This window comes from Perca flavescens, chromosome 11, assembly GCF_004354835.1.
Source record: "Perca flavescens isolate YP-PL-M2 chromosome 11, PFLA_1.0, whole genome shotgun sequence".
In the NCBI taxonomy this organism is placed as follows: Eukaryota; Metazoa; Chordata; class Actinopteri; order Perciformes; family Percidae; genus Perca; species Perca flavescens.
The window spans coordinates 10,088,549-10,114,386 of record NC_041341.1 but is presented as its reverse complement, the minus strand read 5'-3'; the positions used below and the strand labels follow the sequence as shown (position 1 = coordinate 10,114,386).

At 40.7% G+C, this 25,838-nt stretch overlaps 1 protein-coding gene across 1 annotated transcript in view; it reads left to right on the top strand.

The window, feature by feature from the left end:
* The first annotated feature begins 222 nt into the window (after positions 1-222).
* The window catches only part of LOC114563757 (kalirin), a 169,698-nt gene continuing 144,082 nt past the window's right edge, over positions 223-25,838 (top strand). The window contains exon 1 of the mRNA XM_028590599.1: positions 223-545. Coding sequence (XP_028446400.1) covers positions 479-545 — 67 coding nt within the window. The 5' untranslated portion in view covers positions 223-478. The remainder of the gene's footprint in view (positions 546-25,838) is intronic.

The window sequence follows — 25,838 nt, the reverse complement described above, 5'->3', positions numbered from 1 at the left end:
TAATAATAATAGTACAACATAATCATAAATTGTTGTTTGAATCAGTTTGACAATACATTATAAATGCTTTTAAACAACACACACACACACACGCACATAATGCCTTGCTAATAAAGGTCAATGACTTGAATTGGCAGAGAGAGAGAGAGGCAGAGGGAGGAGAGGGAAGGCACGGGTGGGGGGGAGAGAGGGGAGGGAGGTAGAGAGAGACCCTGGCGGACAGCAGCAGAGAGGGAGGTTGGACCGGGAACAATAGAGAGAAGCGAAGCCAGCCCCTGAAACGCCAAACAAACCGAGAGGGCGACAGAAAGAAAGAAACCCAGCGAAGGGGAGGGATGGAGGGAGAAAGAGAGAGAGAGAGGGAAACGGAGAACATGTGAGGACTAACGACAAGCGAGGATTTTTTTTCCGGACCGGAGGGGCTTTTATTTCTGTCTCTTTCTCTTTGTCGGTGGATTGTATTGAACCGGATTCCGACATGAACCCTGCAGAAGCGGCCGAGGAGGCGCCCAGCGACCCCGACACTGATGCCTTCTACAAAACAGGTAGGAAGAGCCAACACAATGTGACCCAAAAGCATGATGGGTGAAGTGTGCTGAATGTCACCAGGAGCCGTCTGAACCAGCACATGGAACCAAGTGGAGCAGCAGCAGCAGAAATCTGCAAAAAATCACTAGAAATCTGGTGTGTGTGTGTGTGTGTGTGTGTATATGTGTGTGTGTGCTCTCACACAGGCACTATAGCCTACTACATGGGGATCGAACAGGGAATCGTTACAATTCAGCTGAAAATCACGCGTTCTGCGTGCCGATATTTGACGTTTTACATTGCATTTACAGTGGGATTGTGTGAGTGCTTGTAGCCTATAGGTGTGTGTGTGTGTGTGTGTGTGTGTGTGTGTGTGTGTGTGTGTGTGTGTGTGTGTGTGTGTGTGCATATGCAATATCGTGAGCTCATGTGATGCTGGTAGTCTCTACAAAAGAAAGAGGGATCATGGAGGAATGACATCAGATCAGCTCCTGGAAATCTGTTCGATATGCGACTAAATTACGATTTATGTAGAGCTTTGTAGAGCTCAGCAAGCAGGCTGTGTGTGTGTGTTTGTATTTGTGTGTGTGTGTGTGTGTGTGTGTGTGTGTCCTGATGCATTTAGTTAAAAAGCAGCAGACGACAGTTTATTCCTGGTCAGAAGGTGAGAAAAAGTGTTTATATGGTTGTCTGCAGGATATAATGATGGAGATTGTGTGTGTGTGTGTGTGTGTGACACTTCTACCAGAGCATAATGGCTAAACACACAGCTGGCATCATTGATTAATCTCCTTGTCAATCGTTTCTTTAAACTGCTTATTCTGTCTTGTCTGCGGATTTGAAATCCAGAAAAGAACCTCACTGTGTAGAAGCTGAAACCAGATCATGTTTGGTTGTTGTTGTTTGCTATTTTGCAATTTCTACAAAGATTAACGGATTAATCAGTTAGTAAGAACAAAAGAAAATTCATCAGAAGCTACACTGATCATTTAATCTTTTAAGTCATTTATCAATCAAAAACACCAACTATGGCTCCAGCTACTTAAACATGATTTTCTTTATATTTATTATATATATATATATATATATATATATACATAGAGATTAAATATCTTTGGGTTGTGGACAGTTGGTCGAACAACATTGTCACATTGCACTCTGGGGGGAACTTGTGAGAAGCATTTTCCTACATTCTGCCAAAGGAATAATTGATTAATGATAGAAATCATCGACAGATTGATATATGAAGAAAAATCTAAGTTGCAGCCCTAACTCTTGACTTATTATTGATTTATTTTATGAATTGTCTATTTGTCGATTAAGTGACGAATTGTATGAACAGTGCACATGCGCCTGGACCATAAGGATGCAGGAAAACACTTGTTATTAAGCATTCAGTTATGTTTTATGTCATGTAATGTTATCCCAGTTATCACAGCGCGTGTGTGTGTGTGTGTGTGTGTGAGACAGAGAAACGTGGAAAATAATAATAAAATAAATTTAGGACACTGGTGATGCATTGTTGACACATGTTTGACACACGCACACACACACACACACACACACACACACACACATACACAGTATGCAGCGGTGCTGGAGGGGGACACACCCTGACTCTCCCTCTCTCTGTCAGTGTAATTCAGTTCAATAACTTTATCATGAACAGTCCTGCCAAGGTGCTTTATTAAATCAGAAAAACACACACACACACACACACCCACAGCGAGACACTGTGTGTATTGTTTAGAGTAAGAGGGATCTGTTTGTGCTCTTCTTCTTCTTCGTTTTTTCCCATAATATTAGATGACTGTCAGTTGGAACATCTCCAGCAAGTGGACGTGGAAAATCTACTGGTTGAGTCATCCGGACAAACAATGAGACGCTGTGCTGGAAAAAAAAAGTCGGATTCATTGAAATGTGGTCAAAGGTACAACAGCTGTAGGAGGGAAGTCAAGTGTGAGTCCCAGAGCGCATTGATGGAGGAAACAAACCAGTTATCAGGGCAAACCCTGCTGATGGCAAGCTCAAGTCCTGCTACTCAAGGTGTAGTCTTGTGTCTTTGATCGCATCAGTGCTTTCTGAATATGGTAGAACTGTGTCTGACATCTTCTCTATAGCACTATATAGCTCTGAGGCTCATGGGTATTGTAGTATTTATATACAGGGGTTTTCCTGGCTCAGAATGGGCCTTTTGTGTGTGTGTGGGGGGGAGGGGGGGGTGGGGGTGGTGTTACCTGTGTTCAATGTTGGGAAGGATACTTTCAAAACGTATTTCGTTACAGAATACATGCCCACAAATGTAATTTGTAACGTATTCCGTTACGTTACTCAATCTGAGTAACATATTCTGAATACTTGGATTACTTCAGGATTACTTCCACATTGAATTGCGTTTTATAAGTGTAGGAATGCGGCTATCACATCCAGCTTACTAAACAGGCATATTATGGTGTGTTCTTTTTATTCCAACTGGCTGAATGTGTACCTGAACAAGGAGATAGATTTTTGTATTGGTAGTCCCGAACTGCATACTACAAAAATCTAACCGCGGTCTAAGCTACCACAAGCTAATTTTAGCTAACGTTAGTTAGCATGTCAAACGGGGCTATAGTCTTTAAACGGCTCTGGAGCTAGTACATCAGCACCTAGAAGAATGTAAAGTCGCACGTCAATGTTAAAATAGCAAGGTGACCAGTAAAACTATAGCAGACGACTACCCTTGGCTAATTAACAAAATAACTTACTTTAAGATGCTTCTTCAGGTTGGAGGTGGAGTAATTTGGAGCTGAAAGGAGGTTGGTTGCTGGCAAGCAGAGGCTGCACGGCACAGTTAGCTGTATTTCATTCTCCCTGTTTGTTCTTTAATGTGAAATGCTGTTTGAATTTCCAAGATAGAAACTTATTGCTGCCCTGGCTCTGTCGTGCCGGTTCCGACTCCATTGTGACTGATCACGCAAATAGCTATTTTTTTTCTATTTCATATCGGGCTTCTGGAAAATGCATTAAATTGCCTTAATTTATTCAGAGTGAATAAACTCGTGAAACAGAAAAGTATCGTCATGTAATCCACTGATTTTAACAATGTAACTATATTCTAAATACCAACTATTTAAATTGTAACTGTAACGAAATACAGTTACTCATAATTTGTATTCTGAATACGTAACGCCGTTACATGTATTCCGTTACTCCCCAACACTGCCTGTGTTACCTGATTTGACAGGACAGAAGTCTATGCATTTTCCTTTGATAAACAAAAATGTCAATTATGCTTGAGGAAATAAAACCCCAATTAACAAAACGGGTTAAAAAATGTATATTAATATTGAAATTAATTGACCGGTACAGCCTGACTCTGGAGAGAAAACTGAGATTAGCTTTCATATTCAAGTTTATGTTCAGCTTGTTCAACAGCTGTTTGGTAAATTGCTTTAAACACATTTGGAGAGGCTTTGAATTGCTATTTTTATTCTCAATTCTTATCATTTTGCTGCTGGTGATTTCCCTCCGGGGATGGCTAAAACCTCTATTGGGTGGGGGGGCAACATTTAAAAAACTGTCAAAAACACAAATCTAAAAACTAGGGTTGAATTATCCAGCATTCTCGTGTGGTTTGTTGACAATATTGTGGTTCATTGCAGGGCTTCAACTAACAATTAGTATTATTACTTAATGCCGTGAATGATGTTATCGGTATGATTTCATATATTTATATACACTCACTGGCCACTTTATTAGCGCCACTTTGCTTGTACCGGGTTGGAACCCATTTTGCCTTCAGAACTGCCTTAATTCTTCGTGGCATAGAGTCAACAATGTGCTGGAAACACTCCTCAGAGATTTGGGTCCACAGTGACAGGACAGCATCAGACAGTTGCTGTCGGCTGCACATCCACGAATCTGCGAATCTCCCTTTCCGACCCCATCCCAAAGGTGCTTTACTGGAGACCTGGTGACTGTGGAGGCCGTGTAGTCAACTCATTGTCATGTTCCAGAAACCAGTTTAACCCTCCTGTTGTCCTCAGGTCAAATTTGACCCATTTTCAAAAATTTATATATAAAATGTTTTGGGTTTCTTTCAACAAATTGTCCAAAACAAATAACGTGGACGGTTCCATACAACGTTCTTTAGAGTAAAACAAATGATCAGTTCAATACTTTCAATTAATGTGGGTATTTTATTAGATTTTATAGCAGTTGAAATTTTATTTTTATAGAAGGTTGAAAAAAGTGACAAAAATGCTTGAAAAATGTGGGGGGGAAAAAAAACAAGAAAAACTTCCAAACAAATTGACAAAGACAACAGAAAAAGTGACAAACTAGGAAAAAAAAGTGACCAATAAGTCAGAAAACAACAAAAACGTAAAAAAATCGACAAAGACATCAGAAAAAGTGACAAAAACTTCAAAAGCTTCAAAACATCAAAAAGCCACAAAAGTGATGAGAACGACGACCAAAACATTAGGGGAAAAAAAAAGGTTTTCGTTTTGACCCAGAATGACAAAGGCTGCGTGGCCGACGGGAAGACTACATGAGGGTTAAGATGGTTTGAGCTTTTGTGACGTGGTTATCCTGCTAGAATTCTAGCCATTAGAAGAAGGGCAGTGGTCATAAATGGATTGACATGGTCAGCAACAGTACTCCGGTAGGCCATGGGATTTAAACGATGCCCAGTTGGTACTAAAGGGCCCAAAGTGTGCCATGAAAATATCCCCCAAATATAACTAAACAGTTGATACAAAGCAGGATGGATTTATGCTTTCAAGTTGTTTACGCCGAATTCTGACCCTATGAGATCAGACAAGGCAACATTTGTCCAATCCTGTATTGTCCACTTTTGGAGAGCCTGTGCCAATTGTAGCTTCAGTTTCCCATTGTTGGCTGAAAGGAGTGGCACCTGGTGTGGTCTTCTGCTGCTGTAGCTCCTCTGCTTCATAGTTCGGCATTCAGAGATGCTCTTCTGCACAACTCGGTTGTAACGAGTGTTAATTTGACTTAGGGCTGGGCAATATATCGATATTATATCGATATTGTGATATGAGACTAGATATTGTCTTAGATTTTGGATAGCGTAATATGGCATAAGTGTTGTCTTTTCATGGTTTTAAAGGCTGCATTACAGTAAAGTAATGTCGTTTTGTTTTACAGACCTAATTCCGTGACATAGGGTTGATATTTTTTTTTTAACCCTAACTAACTTTATTTCTGTTGCCTAAACTTAACTAGTTCCGTTTCACAACGTTAACTACGTGTTTATAACTTCAGCTGTTACCTTAAATAGAGCCGTCACGTTATCAAAGCTGCCATTTGCGGTCAGACGTAACAGTTACAGGTTGTAAACAGCCACCATGGGCCATTTTGTGGCGTTAAATAGAACGCTCACATGTCATTATGGGAGTCATTGGCCATCGACCTATTCTGTTGTTTAGGTATGAGGGCGTTTTTGTTTTCAGCACTAGTTTATTGCTAGAAGTGAACCTTCCAATGCAGATTTTGTGTTAGAAAAACTACTCCAACTTCATTTATAACCAGTGCAAGTATGAAATGATGTCAAGTGACATGATATAACGCAGCGTAGTGTGTCCCAAAGGCTGAGCATTTAGGGATGGATGATCTTTTTAAGTTTTCAGTGCAGGGAGCTATCATATTCACGTGGTCTTTTTCATAATGTCCATATTTTCTTGCTGCTGCAGTGCTGAGAAGAGGCTCCATTAAAATGTTTTATCTCATATCTGAAGAAAGAATAATGCCTCCACACCTGGTGTGCAGCAAGATTTAACACCCAGGCCTCTTAAAGCGTGCCTCCCTCTTTCCCCTCTCCTTTTTATTATATATGCTGTATTAAAATCATTACACATGCAGCATCGGCTGAAATATGCACCAGTGTCTTTCTTTAATCTGTGTGTTGGCTTTGTAGAGGTAGAGGACGCTTTCTTTTTAGGAAATTATTCACATACAAGAGCAGAATGAAATGATTTCTGTCTACAACAAACAAACGACAAACAAAGCTACCCGACACATTGGAATGCACCACTGTGTCTGACCAGCTGTGAGAGCGGAGCACAGGGGGATCTATCTCCATCAGCTGAATGTCTCTTTGACTTTAGCACAGAGGAAATTAGAGATGCTCCGTACCACTTCTTCATTCCTGAAACCAATTACACATTATTGAGTATCTGCCAATACTGATACCGATCTGAGACTGCACCCAGCTGTTTCCACGTCCCTGACGTTGTCTCATAGAATTAAATCCACCTGCCATTCATCTAACATCCCTTCTGTTGCATGCGTCGTGGATTCCTCCTTGACGCTTTTTTTTTTTTTTTTTTTTTTTTTTTTTGCAAAGCTGAATTCAGTCTATCCAGAGTGCTGTCAGACTTAGTAATGACATAGGAGCCTCATGGTGACTTCTCTTCCTGCAATAGTGCTTCTCGCTTGTACAGTACAACTGTCATGTTTCTTTGCATGATGCTTCTGCGCATGTTTAATCAAATTTGTGATTTTGACACTTTTAGCACGGATTCAACCCTCATATTACACACTTTGCATTCTGCTTGTTTTGCTCTTTACTTCCTTTGTGACACAATGAAGGATAATAATAATAATAATAATAATAATAATAATAATACGACATAAGATGTGCATGGCATTGACAAACACACTGAAGTTAGTATGGCAAAGGTAAAAACTAAACTATATTAGAAAACAGATCAAGCTCGTCAGACTGTCGATTCTAATGACGTACTCTACAACAGGTTACCAGCCGCAACAGCGATGCTGGTATTGTTTTCACTGTGTGTGTGTGTGTGTGTGTGTGTGTGTGTGTGTGTGTGTGTGTGGATTTGAGATTGGTTGACATCTTTAATCCTTGAGACACCTACTGCAGCACCCTGCACATATTTCCACCAATATACTGTATATACAGTTTCTTTCAATTGTGACAATGGACAATGGATGATAATCTTCTATTTAGTTCAAAACAAACGTCCCTCCAAAAAACACTCAACTTTGCTTTGTTTTAATGCTGCAATTGGTGCAGAAAAGGTGAAGAAATGGAGGGAAAAACACTAAACTCGGATGAAATGGTGGATGGAGAGACAATGACAGAAAGGACTAAGATAGCTGGAGGAGAGAGAACTTCATGAGAGTGAGGTCAACTTCAGCTGAGCCGCTGGCTCTGCGCTGAAACCTGATCGACTGGATTATTAAATCATTCTTGCTCACAGCTCGCCCTTTTTTTTATTATTAGACATGAACTCACACATGCTATATTAACGGTGGGTGTCAATTCGGTTTGAAAAATGTTTAAAGTCATTTTAATGTAACTATGGCCTGCGACTATATCAGAGGACAAAGACTTAGCATCAAAAACTGTTTGATTTTATTGAGTGTCAACACCCAAATCAGAACTTATAGTATACTCGGCTCAACAATTTCAATGTGTCCCAGCCTCCACAGACTTGTGGCTGCCTGATGATAAAAGGTCTTTGTAGAAGTTTCCACCATTTACATATTAGCTTAAAAAGCTCTAATCAAGTGGATTTTTCTTGTGTTTATTTTGTGTTTTAATTTAGGCTTCCTTCCTTCCCTGTATATGGTTGAGGCAGTTAATGTTTTGAAAAAGTGATATTTATGTACTTGAATTTTGTATGTATAGGAAATGGTGGAAGTGCCGAGAGAAGAAAAAACATTAAACGGTAATTAGACACATTTAAAAATTTGAAAAAAGAGTCACAACACACACACACACACACACACACACACACACACACACACACACACACACACACACACAGGAAAGTGCAGGCAGCGCGGCTGCCCAATGTTATGCTAATCAGCAGCTTATAAATAGGATCCTAAATTATCAGACGGAAACAGGAACATTCATACCTACTCGCACGCAATCAGAGAGCAGTGTCTGAGTGTTTATCAGACAACCGACGCCAGCTGTTTGTCAATAGCGGTTGCTACGCTACATCGCTAAATCACTATTTTCTCTTTTTTTTAATCAGAATAACAGCAAAAACAAGCAGGAGCTAGCGATGTCATTCCGGTCTTTTGTCGTGTTAGAAACAGGTGAAGCGCAGCAGATCCTCACACAGGCATGCTGGGGGATTAAGACCATACACCCCAAGTAACATTAAGGCTGAAATATTTCAATTACTTCTCTCTTGGAATACAAAGTTTTTATGTTTCTGTTGCTGCTTATTCTCGTGAGATTGAATCTCAGTGTGTGCTCTTCACATTCCAGCTGTGAGGAGTGACGCGAACACTCACTGTATGTGCATGAGCAAGTAATTAGAGTTCCTTTTTCTCAGTGAATCTACTGAAAAGCCATGAGTAAATCTGTAGCCATGGAGATGGTTAGGAAAGACAAAAGAGGTTCGGCTTTGGCGGCAGTCCAACATTAATTTGGCACTTCTGGCAACTTCAGTAAGGTAAGATAACAATAATGCCCACTTGTCCCCCAGGTGTGGAAAGGAGTGATGCAGAGTTTGAACTTTTCTCTCAAGGTCTTTTTTCATTTTTTAAAATTTCTTCACTTATTTCGTCCCTTTTGTCTGTTCGACCGAGTGGAACGCCATGAATGCGAATGAATTGAGGAGAGACTGTCCAAAACTGTATGCAGTTATCCACATTGGTACAATTCATCACATGAAGACCAGTGTTTCCCACAGATTAGAAAGCAATTTGTGGCAGGGGGGGGTTAAATACTTATTTTCGTAAAACAATCAAGTATCAAAAACTGGAGGAGTACACGCTGCTGGATGCTCTCCTCCTCTCCTCCTCTTTCTTCAATGCCTAACAAATCTATCTCTTTCTCTCCCAGTGACCCTGTCTTTCTGCTTGAGCAGCACTGGTTGAAGCCTGAAAATATTGTACACACATTAATAACATAACTAATTCCACTGGTCGGACTGTTGAGCTCTGTTTCAGACTGATACCTCCGGTTCAAGCTGGTCCTCATCCTCAACACGTGCCTTTTTCAGCCGCGGAAAATACTTTTCAATACTCATCTGGATTGAAGCAGCAAACATTCAGTGTAAGAGTAAAAAAAAATGACATCCCATTATTTATAATTTTATTTGATTCACAGCTGCTACATATAGTGTTTTGACCTCGACAACCCAACTGCATTTTACCGTAAACTTGCGACTAGTTAACTTTCTAAAGCAGGCGCAATGGCTTGTTTGCTAAGAGTCGGGTCAGGACTCATTGTATTATAACATTGTATTCAGAATATAAAATATTTTTATAGCACTTTTTAATGTGTGATTGTGTAAAGGTGTTTAACAGATACCAACCTTTCCTGAACTTGTGAATTTCGCCAGCCGTCTTTCTCTTGTTTTCATGGAGACAGACGCTGTGTGCACGGAGGGGGAGGGTGTGTGTGTGTGTGTGTGTGTGTGTGTGTGTGTGTGTGTGTGTGTGTGTGTGTGTGTGTGTGTCCTATGTGAGAGAGACACAAGTGACCGAGAGACTGAGGAGAGCAGGGAAAGGAAATGCAGCTGAACGAATATGCTGCGTGTTTTAAATAGCGTTAAAAAAGAATTTAATAACAAAATGTAATATGTGGCGGCCGGTGTTGATTGTGTGGCGCACCGCCACACATTAGTCTGTGTGGGAAACACTGAAGACTTCAAAGTAATGAGAGTTCCTTGAAATGTATTGGGGTACCAGTGGGATACACCGAGGAGGAGGCTGTGATGGCCTTTTAGACGTAATTGGATGACATGTTGTAAGATCAACAATCCAACTTTTATCTTTTCTCGAAACTGATTCCAATACCCCAATTTAGGTTACCTGCAGATGCTGAGTACCAATCAGAGACCTCTTCAGGCCATTTCCCTTCTCCATGTATCTTGGAAGTAGCTGAAGCTGTGCCAGAAATTCCTACTCTTCTCTCTGAGTAGGTCTGATACAGGTGCTCCCTTACCCTCAAATTTAAAGTCTGCATACCTCACTGCGTGGAAGGTAATGGGACCATTTTAACATAAGGTAACGTGATGCCAAAAAAATGGAGTCAGCGGCTTTATGTGACTGAATGAATGTAACTGATACAGGAAACAATGAATCTTATAACGACAATGAGGAAGAAACTGTATCTAATGTGGGTCGGTTACGTCTCGCCGATATAAGTCCTTCCATCCATCCATCCATCCATCCACTCTGAGGAGAAGCTTGCAGCCTGAAAAGTCTCATTTCTGATATTACAGGTTTCTTTTAGTACTGAAGGAAAGACTTGAAATAATGAATATGTATGGTTGACATTACATATATATTTTTTTGTGTGTATAGGGCACCTAAGAATGACTTTGTGTAGCCTGTGGATGGACGTGGACAAGTGTATGTGTGAGTGCTTTGCAAACAGAGACCTTACATGGATAAATGACCAGTAATCCATTAATTCACTCTGATTCAGACACACACACACACACACACACACACACACACACACACACACACACACACACACACACACACACACACACACACACACACACACTGCTTCCTCCAGGCTTAGAGCCAGATTAACCTGCAATATAAACACTGAAACTCAGAGGGAGAGAGAGTTTGGATGAATTGTAAAACTGATGTGTGATTTTGTTTAGCAGGGTTTAGTATTGTTAATCCCACTCTCACCAAGCTGTAGTTTGGACATCTGTCATGAAAATCAATTACTGAGTTCATGCAGCAGGATTAAAGCTAATGATAAAGGCTGTTGTTTAAATACGCTTAATGAGATCACGCTGTCGGTAACACTAGTTGGACTAATGCTAATCCACTAGTATTGCCAGCACTTACACCGACACCTCTGATCATGTGTTGCCATGAATACATATTAACAGACTTCATTACAGTCAATTCACTGAACGCCATCTGCTCTCATGTAGGTGTGCAGCAGGCGGGCTTAACACACTTCAAATAAGGCTGTACCAAACTAGCTGCATGCTGGTTTGTTTACGTGTGTGAGGCTGTGGGGTGCTGCTGTGGATGTAATGCCTGCTAGAGAATTTGCAAACAAAAGTCGTTTTTGCAAGCATTTGAAATTATGTAAAATTAGAGTTCATATATGTAAAGTTATAGGCAGTCCACCCTGCCTGCTAGTATATAAATATACGGTCCATGTTTCTGTAAAATTTGGCCTTTTTCACAGAAGACATTTTTGCCATGTTTCAGAAAATCACAAGTGTTTTTCTTTTAAATTAGAGAAAGTGAAATGTGCAGTAGAGTACTCTGCTAATTTAGCATTGCAGTATAACATTCAAAATCATTGCTGCAGAACCAGAGATATCGTCCGTGCAATCTTCTTATTGGTCATAACCTAGCACTCGACAGCAAAGTAAGGGATTCAGATGTGTCATGCTAATTGCGGCAAATGTAGCCTCGAGCCATAGCCTGAGGAGCGGGCTGCAGATGTCTGGTAAGCTCACTTTTTTTCTAACTCAGTGCACAGAATGTTTTGTAGTCTTCAGCCCAACCAATGCTCAATTTATCAGACTCCGGCAGCTCCCTCTGGAGCCACAAAAAGCTCATACAAGCTTTTTTTCATATATGCAAAAGTTCTCCTTAAGTCCTGTAAACGGACTTTGATGTGAAAAATCCATGGCGTTCCCCTTTAACAGTGCACATCTGGCCCCAGGCAGAAAGAAAAACTGAATTGTAGTAGCATTCTTCAGCTAATGTTCGAACTCCCATCTATTAATAATGAGCAAAAAATGTGAATTTATCATACAGAGGCAGCAGAAGTCTGTTGTAACCCAAAATCGGTTCTCCTACAGGACAAGCCTCTTATATATACATTGTCATCTAAAGTTTCAGCGTACACACTGCAGTCTTTTCATTACACTTTTAGGAGCGCTGAATTGTATACAGTTTGTGGTGTTGACATGTTTCCAGAAAAAAAGCTCTTGTCGCAGAGAAATGTTTTTTTCTTTGACTTTTTTTCAAAGTTCATGGCAGATCAGTACACTTCATTTGCCATGGAGTCAAACGGAAATCGTCATGTCATGCATGCAGTTCACAGCAGGGACATGCCTGTACCATCTGGGAATACCAGGTTATTAAAATGTAATTTCTTAAAGCAGCTCTGGTACGGAGCTTATCCCCCCTCACTTGTATGATCTGTCAGTTAACAGTTAATGCAGCTGGTGCAGCCCCAGAATCCACCAGGCTCAGTCCAGACTGTCCATACAGTTTTAAGCTTGATTAAAGTATTGCCCCGGTCTTTCATTATCGGTGATAAGATGAAGGCAAATCCAGCAGAGCGGTAAATGTAGAAATAAATGCAGGGTTCATTCTCCAACTCATGCCAGTACAGACACGAGAGAGAGAGAGAGAGAGAGTGGTTGGATGTTAAGGAGTCAAAACATTCCGTTCATAAACCTAAAATTATGTATATGGACAGATGAGTAGCTAGGTTTCTTTATCTTCCATGTAAACGTCATATCCAGAATATTAAAACTTGGATAAGAGTCATAACTAGCATCCTAGCGCCAATTCTTAAGATATTTCTTTACAGTAGATTTTAATTTTTTTCAGTTTATTAATGCCCATTTTCAGTTTTAGCAATTTTATATATGTATTTCTGGATATGAGTATATGAGTGAATATATCTTATTGTTATATTGATCTTATGTTGACATAGTTGTGTTCATTTTATATTGTAGGGGTGTAACTGTAAGTGTAATCGGATGATGTACTTGTATGATTCTTGCACTTTTTGGGGTCAAACCCACGTGGTTGAATGCATTTATTGTAAATTACTTTGGATAAAAGTATAAATGTAAAGTAATGTAATGATGGGATCATATTTCTTAAATTTGGTATGCCCTATGAATGAATTAATTACTGTTGAATTAGCTCAATATGCTCTAATTAGGTCCACATTAGCTACTAGTTTGGCAAGCACTCCCAACAGATGGCCCTCAGGACTACACAGAACTAGTTGAAGGATATATCTGACCATATCTAATATTTTTGTTATTTTAAACAAATCCCATTAAAAGACCGAAACCAACAAGTATTGGTTAATCTCTCAATACTTTATGACTTCCTGTTGCACTCAGCCCCAAGCCTAAATGTTCCTACTGAAATAAATCACCAATATATACTTTCATTCTTTACAAAAAAGGCTAATTTCCTAAAACAACAGCATTGTAGCAAATGTTACTGAACCAGGAGTAAATGATGCATTTGTTTGGCAGGGCGGTATTTTAAGCCGCAGTGGAATAAATGCTGCACTTGACGAACACGTAAGAACCGAGCGTTACTGACATATTGACATTTTTTTCCTCATTGGTCATACAGTATGCCAACAGTTGTAATTGCCTGACTTTTACAGTAAAAAGTATGCCCAACGAGTAGGGTGTCCTGTTCCTTTAAATGAGGCCTCAGTCCTGAGTCATGGTAAGGAAACGTAGAGGGTGGAGCTGCACATATATTATTGAAGAGTGTGTGTGTGTGTGTGTGTGTGTGTGTGTGTGTGTGTGTGTGTGTGTGTGTGTGTGTGTGTGTGTGTGTGTGTGTGTGTGTGTGTGTGTGTTGTGTATGTGAGTGAGTGAGAGAGAGAGAGAGAGAGGGTCTCTCACCCCTGCTGCCATCAGGAATAATAAGATGCTGCTGCTGAGGAGACAGAGAGGCAAGGATTCCCTCCTTCCCTTCCTCCATCTTTCCCTCTTTGTCTCCCACTCACACACCCAGTTTAAGAACAGTGGCAGATGGGTGTGTGTGTGTGTGTGTGTGTGTGTGTGTGTGTGTGTGTGTGTGTGTGTGTGTGTGTGTGTTTTCGTGTATATGTGTATTTGTGTATGTGGGATGTTGGGGTGACAGACAGAGAGAGAAAGAGAGAGAGAGAAAGAGAGAGAGAGAGGCATCTTAAGTGGATTAGCCCTTATTACCCACCAGGGGACAAACGAGAGAGAGAGAGGGAGAGCTACGGGGAGAAAGAGTGTTAAACAGATAAATACAAAGAAAGGATTTCCTCTCCTCCTCCTGCTCCCTTTGTCTCCTCCCACCCTAAAAGCTTTCTAGTCTTTGGACAGCTGCAGCCATATGGTGTGTGCATGTGTGTGTATGTGTGTTAGTGTAATGAGCATCCGTTGACTATAATCGATCACAAAGACATTTTACAGACGTGTGTGTGTGTGTGTGTGTGTGTGTGTGTGTGTGTGTGTGTGTGTACAGCCTAACCAGTGGTACTAGATTTTATTAACTGCTGTGGGCAGGTGTTTGTCTTTTGTGTGTGTGTGTGTGTGTGTGTGTGTGTGTGTGTGTGTGTGTGTGTGTGAGTGAGACAGAGACAGGAAGCTTTTATCCTGATTGACAGAGCCGTTAAAAGCCACAGATAGTCAGACTGTTAAGCAAAATGGAAATAAAGAAATTCCCTCTACAAAGTCTTCTTTTTAATTGGTATGACAAAATATTATCTCAGAGTGCTTTGCACTCTGCACAGTGACAACCTCTAACCTCATACCCTCAATTCAGATAAGAAAGAAAGAAAGAAAGAAAGAAAGAAAAAAAATGTCTTAATAGTCATGTAGGAAACAAGAATAATACATTAACTACCAAATGAATGGCACTGCTGGCTTCAACTACATTGGAATCAACAGGTAAACCCTTAGCTTCTCTCTCGTTTTAAAATAGATACATCCTTTTTTCCCCACATCACCCAATGTGTACCTTTGGTGGGGATTTTTAAATAAATTATCATAAAAAGCCTTGTTCCATCCACTGAGGTGTTTATATTACCCTTTGCTGATATGACCTTTTTTCAGATTGTCTTTGAGCAGAGATATGCAACAATGTGCTGAGTTCACTAACCTCCATACCAAAGGAATCATAAAAGTGGAAGCTGTCCTTTCTTAACAAGTGCAACAAAACAATGCAGAGAAGAGGCCTTTTCGGTTCCGTCCTCTTTTCCCAAATCAGCAGTTTCTAACAGTAACTGAAAAAGAAGAGAGGGAGTGAATCATCCAAACGCCAGGCTTTAGAACAGAAACCAGCAGCATCTGCTGTCTATGTAGAAACCAGAGAGTCTTTGTTGTTGTGGGCATGTCTTCAAACCCCCTGAAGCACTATGGACAGACTTTCTGCTACACTTAACTCACTCATATTTTTAGTTGGACTGTCTCGTTGCGCTTCATCGCCATCATTCAAATATATAGGAAGCTTTGTGTTTGTAGCCACAGCACCGGTTTATGTGAACACTGCAGGTGTACCAGAGCTCTACGAGTGAGTGTGTGCGCCAACAAGACAGGTAAACGGAGGCTATATTTGTTAATTGGATACTCGTTGGGTTGTGGGTTTCAGGGCATGGTTACGGCCTGACAATTGGCAAAGTAACTTAGGGGAAGGGTAGGAGGGCTAGGAAATAAAATACATTAGATATACATTTAAAATGACATAAAATACAATTTGAAATACAACAGCAGTAAAACCGTATACCGAGAGAAACACACAGGTATTCGTGTTGTTGTAAACCGTAAAGTTGCTCTGGTCTGAATCAGTGGATGAGGTGGCAAGGTGGTTGTGTTCTCCCATTGGTTCGGTTTGTGTTTTTTTTTTCAGAAAAAAAACGTCAAGCCAACCAGAAATGCATCGTTGAAAGCCAAGTGACAAGTGAGGCCGCTTGGGTCTTGGTGCAGTGGTTAGGGTCCACGCCTGAGTACGATTGAAGCGTTCAGATCTGCCCAAACAAATTGTGCCTTGGGGGAAAAACAAACCTGAGTCAGATTCAACCGGACAAATCTACGCAGGTTTTAAAACTTCCTCACGTTATCAGGTCAGGTCTATAATTGTGACTGGTGTTTGAACTGGTTTGCAAAAACTTGTCCAGGACAGTTATCATTCCAATTTCGTCATCCGACCGGGGCTCCGCCTCTTATCCAATGACTTCATTGGGATTTCTTCAGAGGCTTTCCTATTAGCCAATGATTATTTTAACAGAAGGTTATTTCATTTACCTTACCTGTTTTGTCTTTAGCCCTCCACCACTAGTGTTAAAAATCCCTATAAGGGGGGATCTCCAATTGGCTACTGTTTAAATTGGCTACCTCTATAAATTGCACATATTAAGGCCCTGATATACTTGTGTACTTGCCTGTACGTGGAGGATTAAACGTATATATCCACTAGGGGGCAGATCAGGGCCATATCATCCCTGGCCGACATCGGAAGCCACCTCCTGGGCTGGAGTGTGGAACAGCTGCTGACCTGCCTGTCAGATGATATTCTGCCCTTAGGTTCATGTTCTGAATTGCATCTTGCTGACGTATAGCGTTAATTTCTGGAGACGTGCACAACCTACGCTCCACAGGTGCGTTCCTTTTGAGATACGCGTGGCAGCCATCTAACGAATGCTAACGCGTAGATAAAAAGCAAGAATATCTGCGCCTTAACACATGAAGCACTGCAGTCGTATTCACGTGTGGTGTCTTTATAACCAGACGAGCCAGATGGTTTGTTACACAGAACCATCTGAGAAGCCGCCATTGGAAGATGTTTGAAGAAGGGCAGGCACTTTCAAAATAATAGCTGGCAGGTGATTGGATGAACCATCTGTCTATCACGCCCCGCCATTGTTGTTTTTGAACGATCAATCACACACACACCTAAACCACGACGGTATTTGTCAGCAGCTCCTCACCGGACGCTGATTGGTTCGGTAAGCTTGTTAGTTCAGACACAAACGCAGTACTTGAAGACTGGCAAGATGGATTTCTGTGTGATATGTGATCCCGTGACTCTCACATGATCTTGTGATATCACTAATCCAGCTGCTGTGCAAGGTTAATGTCTTTTTTGATCGCCGTGTTTTAGTTCAAATGAACTTGCAAGAAGCTGTAAGTTTCACCTTGAATACCGCGAGAGGATCCTTTCTAGCCAACGGTCCATCAGACTAGATTTAAGTCACAGCCTGAGTAGGGCTGTCAACGCACACACACACACACACACACACACACACACACACTCTTAATAGGGCTTGCTTGGAGATCACGAGTATGCTTGACCCTGAGTAATTACTCACCACCATGGCTGAGCTGTCAGAGAGCAGATAAGAATCCTGAGAGAGAGTTAGTCAGACCTGAACACCATGTTATTGATTCCATTGTCTCGCTGTCTTTAAGGCAGAACAATATCACATTGACCGATTTTATGTTCGCTATGTTTTACCGCTGAAGCAATCTTCAGTCAATTGATTAGTTGATGGAAAGAAAATGACAAATTAGGCTGTCATTTGCCACAATGGGTTATTTCAATCATTTACTGGTTTCAGCTCCTCAGATGTGAAGTTTTGCTGCGTTTCTATGCCTCTGGTTTTTATTGTAAGTTGAATTAGATTTTTTATGTAGTATTTGTCAGACAAATCTGAAGGCATGTTTGCTTGTTTTATGCATTGTATACACTTATTAATTGGAGAAAATCATACATTGATAATGACAAATTGTTTTTTTTGCAATGCTGCCATATTTTTTCCAAAGAAGGGACAGAGATGCTACCATCTTGACAAGAATAGACACATGTGCATCTTGCTGTTCTGTGTTAAACAGTCTTTGTATCTTGGGGTTAGTTTCTGTGAAATAATAAAAAGTGATGAGCTGATTTCTGTTTTGTTCCTAGTGTACCATTATCGACTAGCCTGGCATCGCCAGACCAAATGGCAAATGCAAGTTAGAACTTCTCAGTTCATTGTCGATATCCGAGGGGCGTAATCAACATCCGTAGACCAAAATGCAAGAGACGCGACTGGATAGACCTACAACCAATCAGAGTATATAGTATATAGTAGAGTAGTGACCACACGTATCTGCCAGAGTAAATAAAACCAGAGCTCGCAGATATCTCTGGTTCCCAGGCTATTCACCAATGGTAAGGACAATTACAACCTGAAAACTGCTCGAAGAGGAATGTTAAATCAATCTGAGCTGATATGTAGTCTTTACCAGTCGATGGTCTTGACTTAAGCAGCAGAGTAGTAAAGTAGTTTTCCTTCAAAAATTTAATTTGAAAGCATTCATGATTAACCAGCTAACTTGATTTGAAACACTGGCCTCCTGTTTGCAGTAACAGTACAAACAAGTAGTGTGTATTTCAAGTTGTCAGCTCTAAACTGACCCAACTCCACATTCAGGTAACCATTTACTACTGAGCTGCAATTTTAAATCATCTTACTACTAAATAATCTTCTATAAAATATTTTTTTCCCCCATACTGAACTCAGCCCACTGGGCAAGTCCTTAACCTGAAAGAACAAAACACTGCTCGTACAACCTGTACCTCCCTTTTCTTTTAGTTTTGGTTCTTTATACTGGGGCTGAAACTAATTATTGTATTCATTTTCAATTAATCTGCTAATCTAATTATTTTCTTGATTCAATCAATTAATTTTTTGGTTTATAAAATGCCAGACAGTCAATCTAAAGCCCAAATGATGACTTGAAATAGATATCATTGTTTTTTCTCACCAACAGTCCAAAACACTACCAAAATATTAGTTTATTATCATATACAAGCAGCAAATCTTGATAATTGAGTGACTTGAACTACAAGATGTTTGGCATGTTTGCTTGAAAAAAGAATATTATAAATTATTAATCATTATCAACATAGTTGCCGATTAATTTTCTATCTGCAGACTAATAGATCAATCATTTCCGCTCTATGTATTGATATTATCATGAGTTGGTCATTTTTGTTAATTTGGTACCTTTTTCCTGTTTGCTAGTACTTTTTTACTTTGGCAAAGTACAGTATCTTAAACTGATGCCGGGTGTAAATGTGATTGATTTGACCCATAATCTATATACTGTTTCACAATGCTGCATCACACGATTACAAAACAACAAATACAAAAAAAAATAAATAAAGATTAAAAAACAACCAGCAGCTGCAAATAAGACCTGCATCACTTTCAGATGAACCTGAATACATTTAATACCAATGCAGGTATTTATCATAAAGGGCTATCAGCATTAGAAGTGTGACCTTTCTTGGAATCACCATGTGCATAATGGTCATATTTATCTCCAATTTTACATGAAAACATTATCCTGATCACCAACAACAGCTGGCACACAGCTTTGGTTTGATTGTTTGTCATTTTAGTTTAGTTTGGTCTCCATGCCCTAACATCAGCACTGTTCGTTGGTTCGCTGCAGGTATAACAACAACTACTGCTACAGTATCCTACCTAGAGCGCTATGTGGAGCGGTGCTAACGTTAGAGTTAGATAGAGGGCCGATGTTTCCTACCACTATCCTCGGGCCGGGCCGGGCCCTTGATCAGGCATTTGTGTTTTTTTTAATCATTACTTTATTAGGCCTAAGTAACAAATGTGTACAATGACAGTGTGCAGTGACAACATATGTGTCAGCTTTGTCGAGTGCATGAAGTGCAGCACGCTGCTCGCCTATGACAGCAAAAAAAACCCGGAGACTCGGACGATGAACAGACACATCTGCTTCATGTGTTGATGATGATAGTCAGCCTTCAATGTCCTCTTTTGTTACTTGTCCAAGCATACCCCTTCTAAACACATTTCTGCAGTTCAAACAACTCGGAATTGTCCACATAATTGGCCCACGTATTCAAATATGGTTGGGTTTAAATCGGGCTTGAGCTCGGGCTTATAATTACAGTTAATGTGTCGGGCCGGGCTCGGGTAGGGTCGGGCTTGATTTTTTTGGGCCCGATCTAACCTTTAACTTTAGATAAAACAAAGCGGTGGAGCGAGCTACTGTAGAGAAAGAATAGAGTGTAAGAGAGAGAGCGTGGTGCTGCTAACGTTACATAAAAAAAAGCGAGTTCCCTGAACAGGGAGCTCCCGATCATACCGTATAAGCGTATAACTCTGTGTGCTCTGACTCCATTTTTGCTTGTTATGAAAACGACCAGTCAGGCTACTCCGCTTGTCATAGGTTGGACTTGGGGCGTTTATTTTTTCAGAAAAGTTGAACTTTTTTCAACTTCAAAAAGACGCTCCAAGCTGAAAAAAAAAAAGTCAGCGGTGGCGTTTAGAAAAACGCTCAGGACTTTTATGAAAACACGGTTTACATCATAGGATTATAATGTAAAACAGACGCTGGCAGCTTGAACAAAGACGCCAAGTGTGAACATAGCCTTATGGTCCGTAAACAAAAAGGTGATGTGTGATATGTCATCTGACGTCTAGAGATTACATTTGTCACGATTTCCTCATCTAACTCTCATTTAGACAGTAAATAAGCACATTTCCCTAAATGTCAGAGCTCTCCTTCAATGGCCTGTAATGAGTTTACAATTAACAGTAAAATTTCCACTTGCGTGGCCCGGGTTCGACTCCGATCTGCGGCCCTTTGCTGCATGTCATTCCCCCTCTCTCTCCCCTTTTATGTCTTCAGTTGTCCTGTCAATAAAGGCCTAAAATGCCCAACAAAAACAAAATCTTTAAAATTTCCACTTGCGTGTCTAACAAATCCAGGGGATTTAGGGGAGAATCCTGGTATGTCTGTTTCCAGTTCATCAGTAATGCTGGTTTTATTAAGCACGACATCTGAGCGGACAGGTTCACAAAACATTTCTTGTTCCCCTGAGATAAAGAGGCAGCAGAAGCAATTAGAAAGAGCAAAAGGTTATTAAAATCACTGTAGCTTTTCCTCGGGCACCCGATGTTATTGTCTTTTGTTCATTTTTGCACTGATCTGTGCTTATTTACTAGCAAATCGTCCTCAGTTTAACTACAGCCTAAAACTTTGAACCTCTCAGGCATATGAAGATTTAGTATGCGTGTGGTTTGGCCTGAGTCAGTGAGTTTGTGTGTGTGTCATGGATGGTTGGAAAACACTCCAGTACAACCACAAGTAGCTCTTTGCAGAATAGTCCCACTGCAGTTGAGTGTGCAGTTGAATTCCTGATTTTCATTCATTTTCAAAGTTCTGATCATCGTTTCCATTCAGAATGAATGAAGCAGCTGGGAGTGATTCACAACGCTCTTCCATTTATTCTTTCTTTCCAAAGGGGCTTCTTTGTGTGGTCACTTATTTTATATTCATTTCTATTGTATTCAATTTTTTGTTCCTCTCCACTGTGTTGGTGGTGTTTGTACCTTCTCCTGGCATCTTTCTTTATTTGAACCAAACCCTAATTAAAGCTCATTCATCCTTAAAGGAGGCCGTATGCACACACACACACACACACACACACACACACACACACACACACACACACACACACACACACACACACACACACACACACACACACAAACATTTGTGTCAGGCTGTAATTGAGCGAACTGAACCTGGCTTATTGAGAAATATTAATAGAACAGAGAGAACAAGAGTGGAAACATTAATCCTTAATATTCCTCAGCTCAGGGTACAATTATCATCTGATCTTCTGGGTTTTACAGCCACGATCTGAGAATTTCCTCCTCCCATGATGCTCATCCAAAATTCATTAGAGAATAAAAACACTTGATTACTGAGACAAAATGTGGACAGAGAAGGGCAGATTGTGTTCATCATGCCTGCTGGCAGGTAGGGTTTGGAGATTTGCCAAACTCAGCCACATCATCTCTTTAACTGGCTAATACTGCTGATGCACTGGGATAGGGTCCATCGGGTCTAGTGTAAATCACTGCCCTGAAGGCACCACTAACATACATTAGGATCATCCAAGTTTTAGTTCCGACTGCTGCTGCACAACAATGCTACAAATTATGAGATCTAGAGCTGCAAAGATAAACTTAGAATATACTATTAAAATTGCTAACTTAAAACTATCTAGATAATCGATAGTATCGGTTTGAGTCGTTTTTTATTAAAAAAAAATTAATTCTAGCTTCTTAAATGTGAATTTTTCCTAGTTTCTTCATTCCTCTGAGAGAGTAAACCGGATTTCTTTGAATTGTGGACAAAACAAGACGTTTGAGGACGTCATCTTGGGCTTTGGGAAAACACTGGTCAACGTTTTCGCCATTTTCTGACATTTTATAGACCACACAGCTAATTGAAAAAATTATCGTCAGAACAATTGACTGATAATAATCGTTTGTTGCAGCCCTAATATCACATGAGTATTGAGATGTCAAGGCATCACTTTAAAAGGGATAGTTTGGATATTTTGAAGTGGAGTAGAATGATAGAATGACTTCTCCATATTCAGTGTAGTAGCTACAGTTCAGTCAGAAACACTCTGGTCATAGATTTAACCATTTATTGCAACAACAGGAAATACAGTTATGCTTGGCGCTGATGGCTCCGCTCTTGATAATGTTGCCAGCCAAGCAGCATGCTAAGCTGAACCCCCCCCGGGTATAAAAAAGTGAGCCAAAAGAAAGACATTGAAAACCATTTTAAACTTTGAGTCATGTTAGGACTCAGAACTATGAAGGTGGAGGGGGGGGGGTGGAGGCAAAGCGTTGCCAGCAGCAGCAGTAGTGAGTGAAGCAGCGTCAGTGTAGCACGGATCAGTGAGAGGAGGGAGTCATATTTAAAAGGGCCGCCTTGATGTGAGAATGACGTCGCCACGTGGCGCGTCTTATCGCGAGAACGTGCCGTACTATCGCGAGAATGTCACACGCGTGTAAGTAACACAAAAAAAATGACAAAAACACGACGGTGACCAATGTCCCACGCTTAGGAAAGCAATAAACGGTTGGGTTTAGGAAAGAAACATAGGGGAAGGCTTAAAAAAAAAAAAAAAAAAGGTTGAAAAACGCCACACGTGGGACGCGATCCCTACACGTAATGTAGGTCAATGGCGGCCCGAACGGCGTTGATAAACACGCTAAAGAGCGATTATGGGTCTTGATAACACGCAAAAACGGCATACGAATTGGTGTGTCATACATACGCCACTTTATGAGATCAGTCTGTAGGAATGATAATTCGATCGGTGGGCGTATGACTTCCGTGACCATCATGAACTAACGCTAAGCTTAATTAGATGACGGTCGGCACATTGTTCCGGTGCCGTCGGAAATTCTGCCGGTTGTGCCTGTTTTTGGACAGATTTCCGTTACCTTCCGCTTTCTTTGTGTTGGAATTTTAAACTCCGGTGGATTTCTGAGGACTAAAGTTAACTGCTCTTCAGATCTCTGCAGGGTAAATCCAGACAGTAAGTTAGATTATCTGAGTTTTCTGTTGTACGACAAAAACAACCTCTGAAGTTCCTTCCCGAGGCTGTTTTGCAGCGGCACCGTTGCTTTGTCCGATCCGTTGAAGAAATGCCAATGCACGTTTTTCTCCTATCCAGGAATGCTGTGTGGACTAGCCAGACCCTCCTCTGAAGCGCTGTGGAGAAAGGTCTGGCAATGCCAGAGTACTTATACACTGACTATGGAGAAGTACCTCATGCAACCCCACTTTAAAATATCCAAACTATCACTTTAACATAATTATGACCTTCGCTACCACCACTGTTAGGCTGACACTATTTATTTAAAAAAACACAATATAGTGTACTGATTGCCTGACTTAGGAGCCGAGTGTAGTTTGGACTGGATCACACTGCAAAATCAAAGGGCTGCAAGTATTTACACTACAACGCAAAATCCCCAAAATACTGTTGAATTTCCCAACAGGGACACACACACATTCCACTGTGTATTTGACTGGGAATTTGTAGTAGTTTTGAATGTGTTCTTGCAGGTTTTGAATCACAGTGCAATGACAAAATGGTGTTAATTCTATCAGCCGGTTGTAGTGAGTGGCTCTAATTACTTACGCTGGTGCAGCCATTAGAAAATAAACACCAAAAAGAGCTGTGAAGTCACAGTCACAACCACAGTGGAACAACCAGCAACAAAACACAGAAATATATAGCTGCTGAAAAGATTGAAATGTGATCCAAAATGTAAAAGGACATTTCTGAATTTCTTCATCACAATCTCATAAAGCTCAACCTCTAACTTCAGCCTGCTGTGTGTCCTGTTCGCGTCACAGACCTGCAAGTCGTAAACAGTTGTATAATTGCAGAGTTGGTCATGTGAGGGTTAAAAATACTGTTCATTGACAACATAACAGTAAGTCTGTTAAATTTAGGTTTAATTACCTTGAACGACCAACTCTGGCAGACGTGTGTGTCTGTTTGGTGTCCTAGACGTGATCATGACATGGATTTACAAGTTGGAGATTGGTAATTACGGTGACGCCAATATGACATGAACCCAGGATTAGTGGCATGGACACAGAATTTGAAGCTCTATGCGTTTGGCAGTTGGAACTTGTAGTCGACTTCTTCTTTAAAGTCTACAGTCTTAGTATTTAGATTTTCTGTAATATGGCAGATACTTTCCACAAATTGTTTGATTGTTTCACTGATGATCCAACCAGAAGAGTTCCATGTCCATATACAGTAAGTGTTGGCAGAAAGTTGCCTAATATTGTACAAAAGATGAATACTGTAGGACTTTCACTTGCTGAGCGTTAGCTGCAAACATCTCAAGCGTCAGTGATGTAACTGACTTAACGCTTTCTCAGGAACGCTTTCTCAGGAACGCTTTCTCAGGAACCCAGGAATAGCCTGGTCCCAAATAGATAGCTGTTAGGGAATGACATATATTCTTGAGCATTGCTAGGGGACGCAGCTATGTCATGGGAAGGGTGTGTTGTTCAGGACCTGAGGAAGTGCAGTGTCGAGTGTGAAGTTGTTTGGATGAGCTATAGGGCTGGATCTGAATATTCCGCTATTCGGAAATCCGTTTGTTGGGTACGCGTATTTTTCGGACTATAAGTCGCTCCGGAGTATAAGTCGCATCAGTCAAAAAATGCGTCATGAAGAGAAAAAAAACATATAAGTCGCACCGGACTATAAGTCGCATTTATTTAGATTATAAATACAAGAGTTATTCAACTACACAATTGCACACAGAACAATACGCTGAATAGGGTAGGTGTCCAGTATGTTAACGTAACACATTAACAGTTATTGAACTATACAATAGCACACAGAACAACTAGCTACCAGGGCGTGGAGCATGGAGGTATTAAAAGGCGTGGAGACGTAACTGCACCGTGAACGAGCCCCTCCCGACTCGTTCCTCCAGCTCTGGCCGTCTCGCTTTCAGCCCGCGATTAGCCGATTAGCCGATTAGCTTTCTTTGTTTTCTTCATTGCAGTAAGAGTCACCTTTTGCCAGTCTCCCTCATAAGTTTCTCCCTCATTTCAAACTCTCTTTCTGCTGCTCGATTACCGTTTTCGGCTGCATATTTTACTATCTGCAGTTTGTCATCTCTTTTCTTTCTCAGTTGTCTTTAGGAGGAGAGTGGTTAAATAACACAACAGGACGTCATGAGCCATTTCAGTGACACTACCACTGACGCA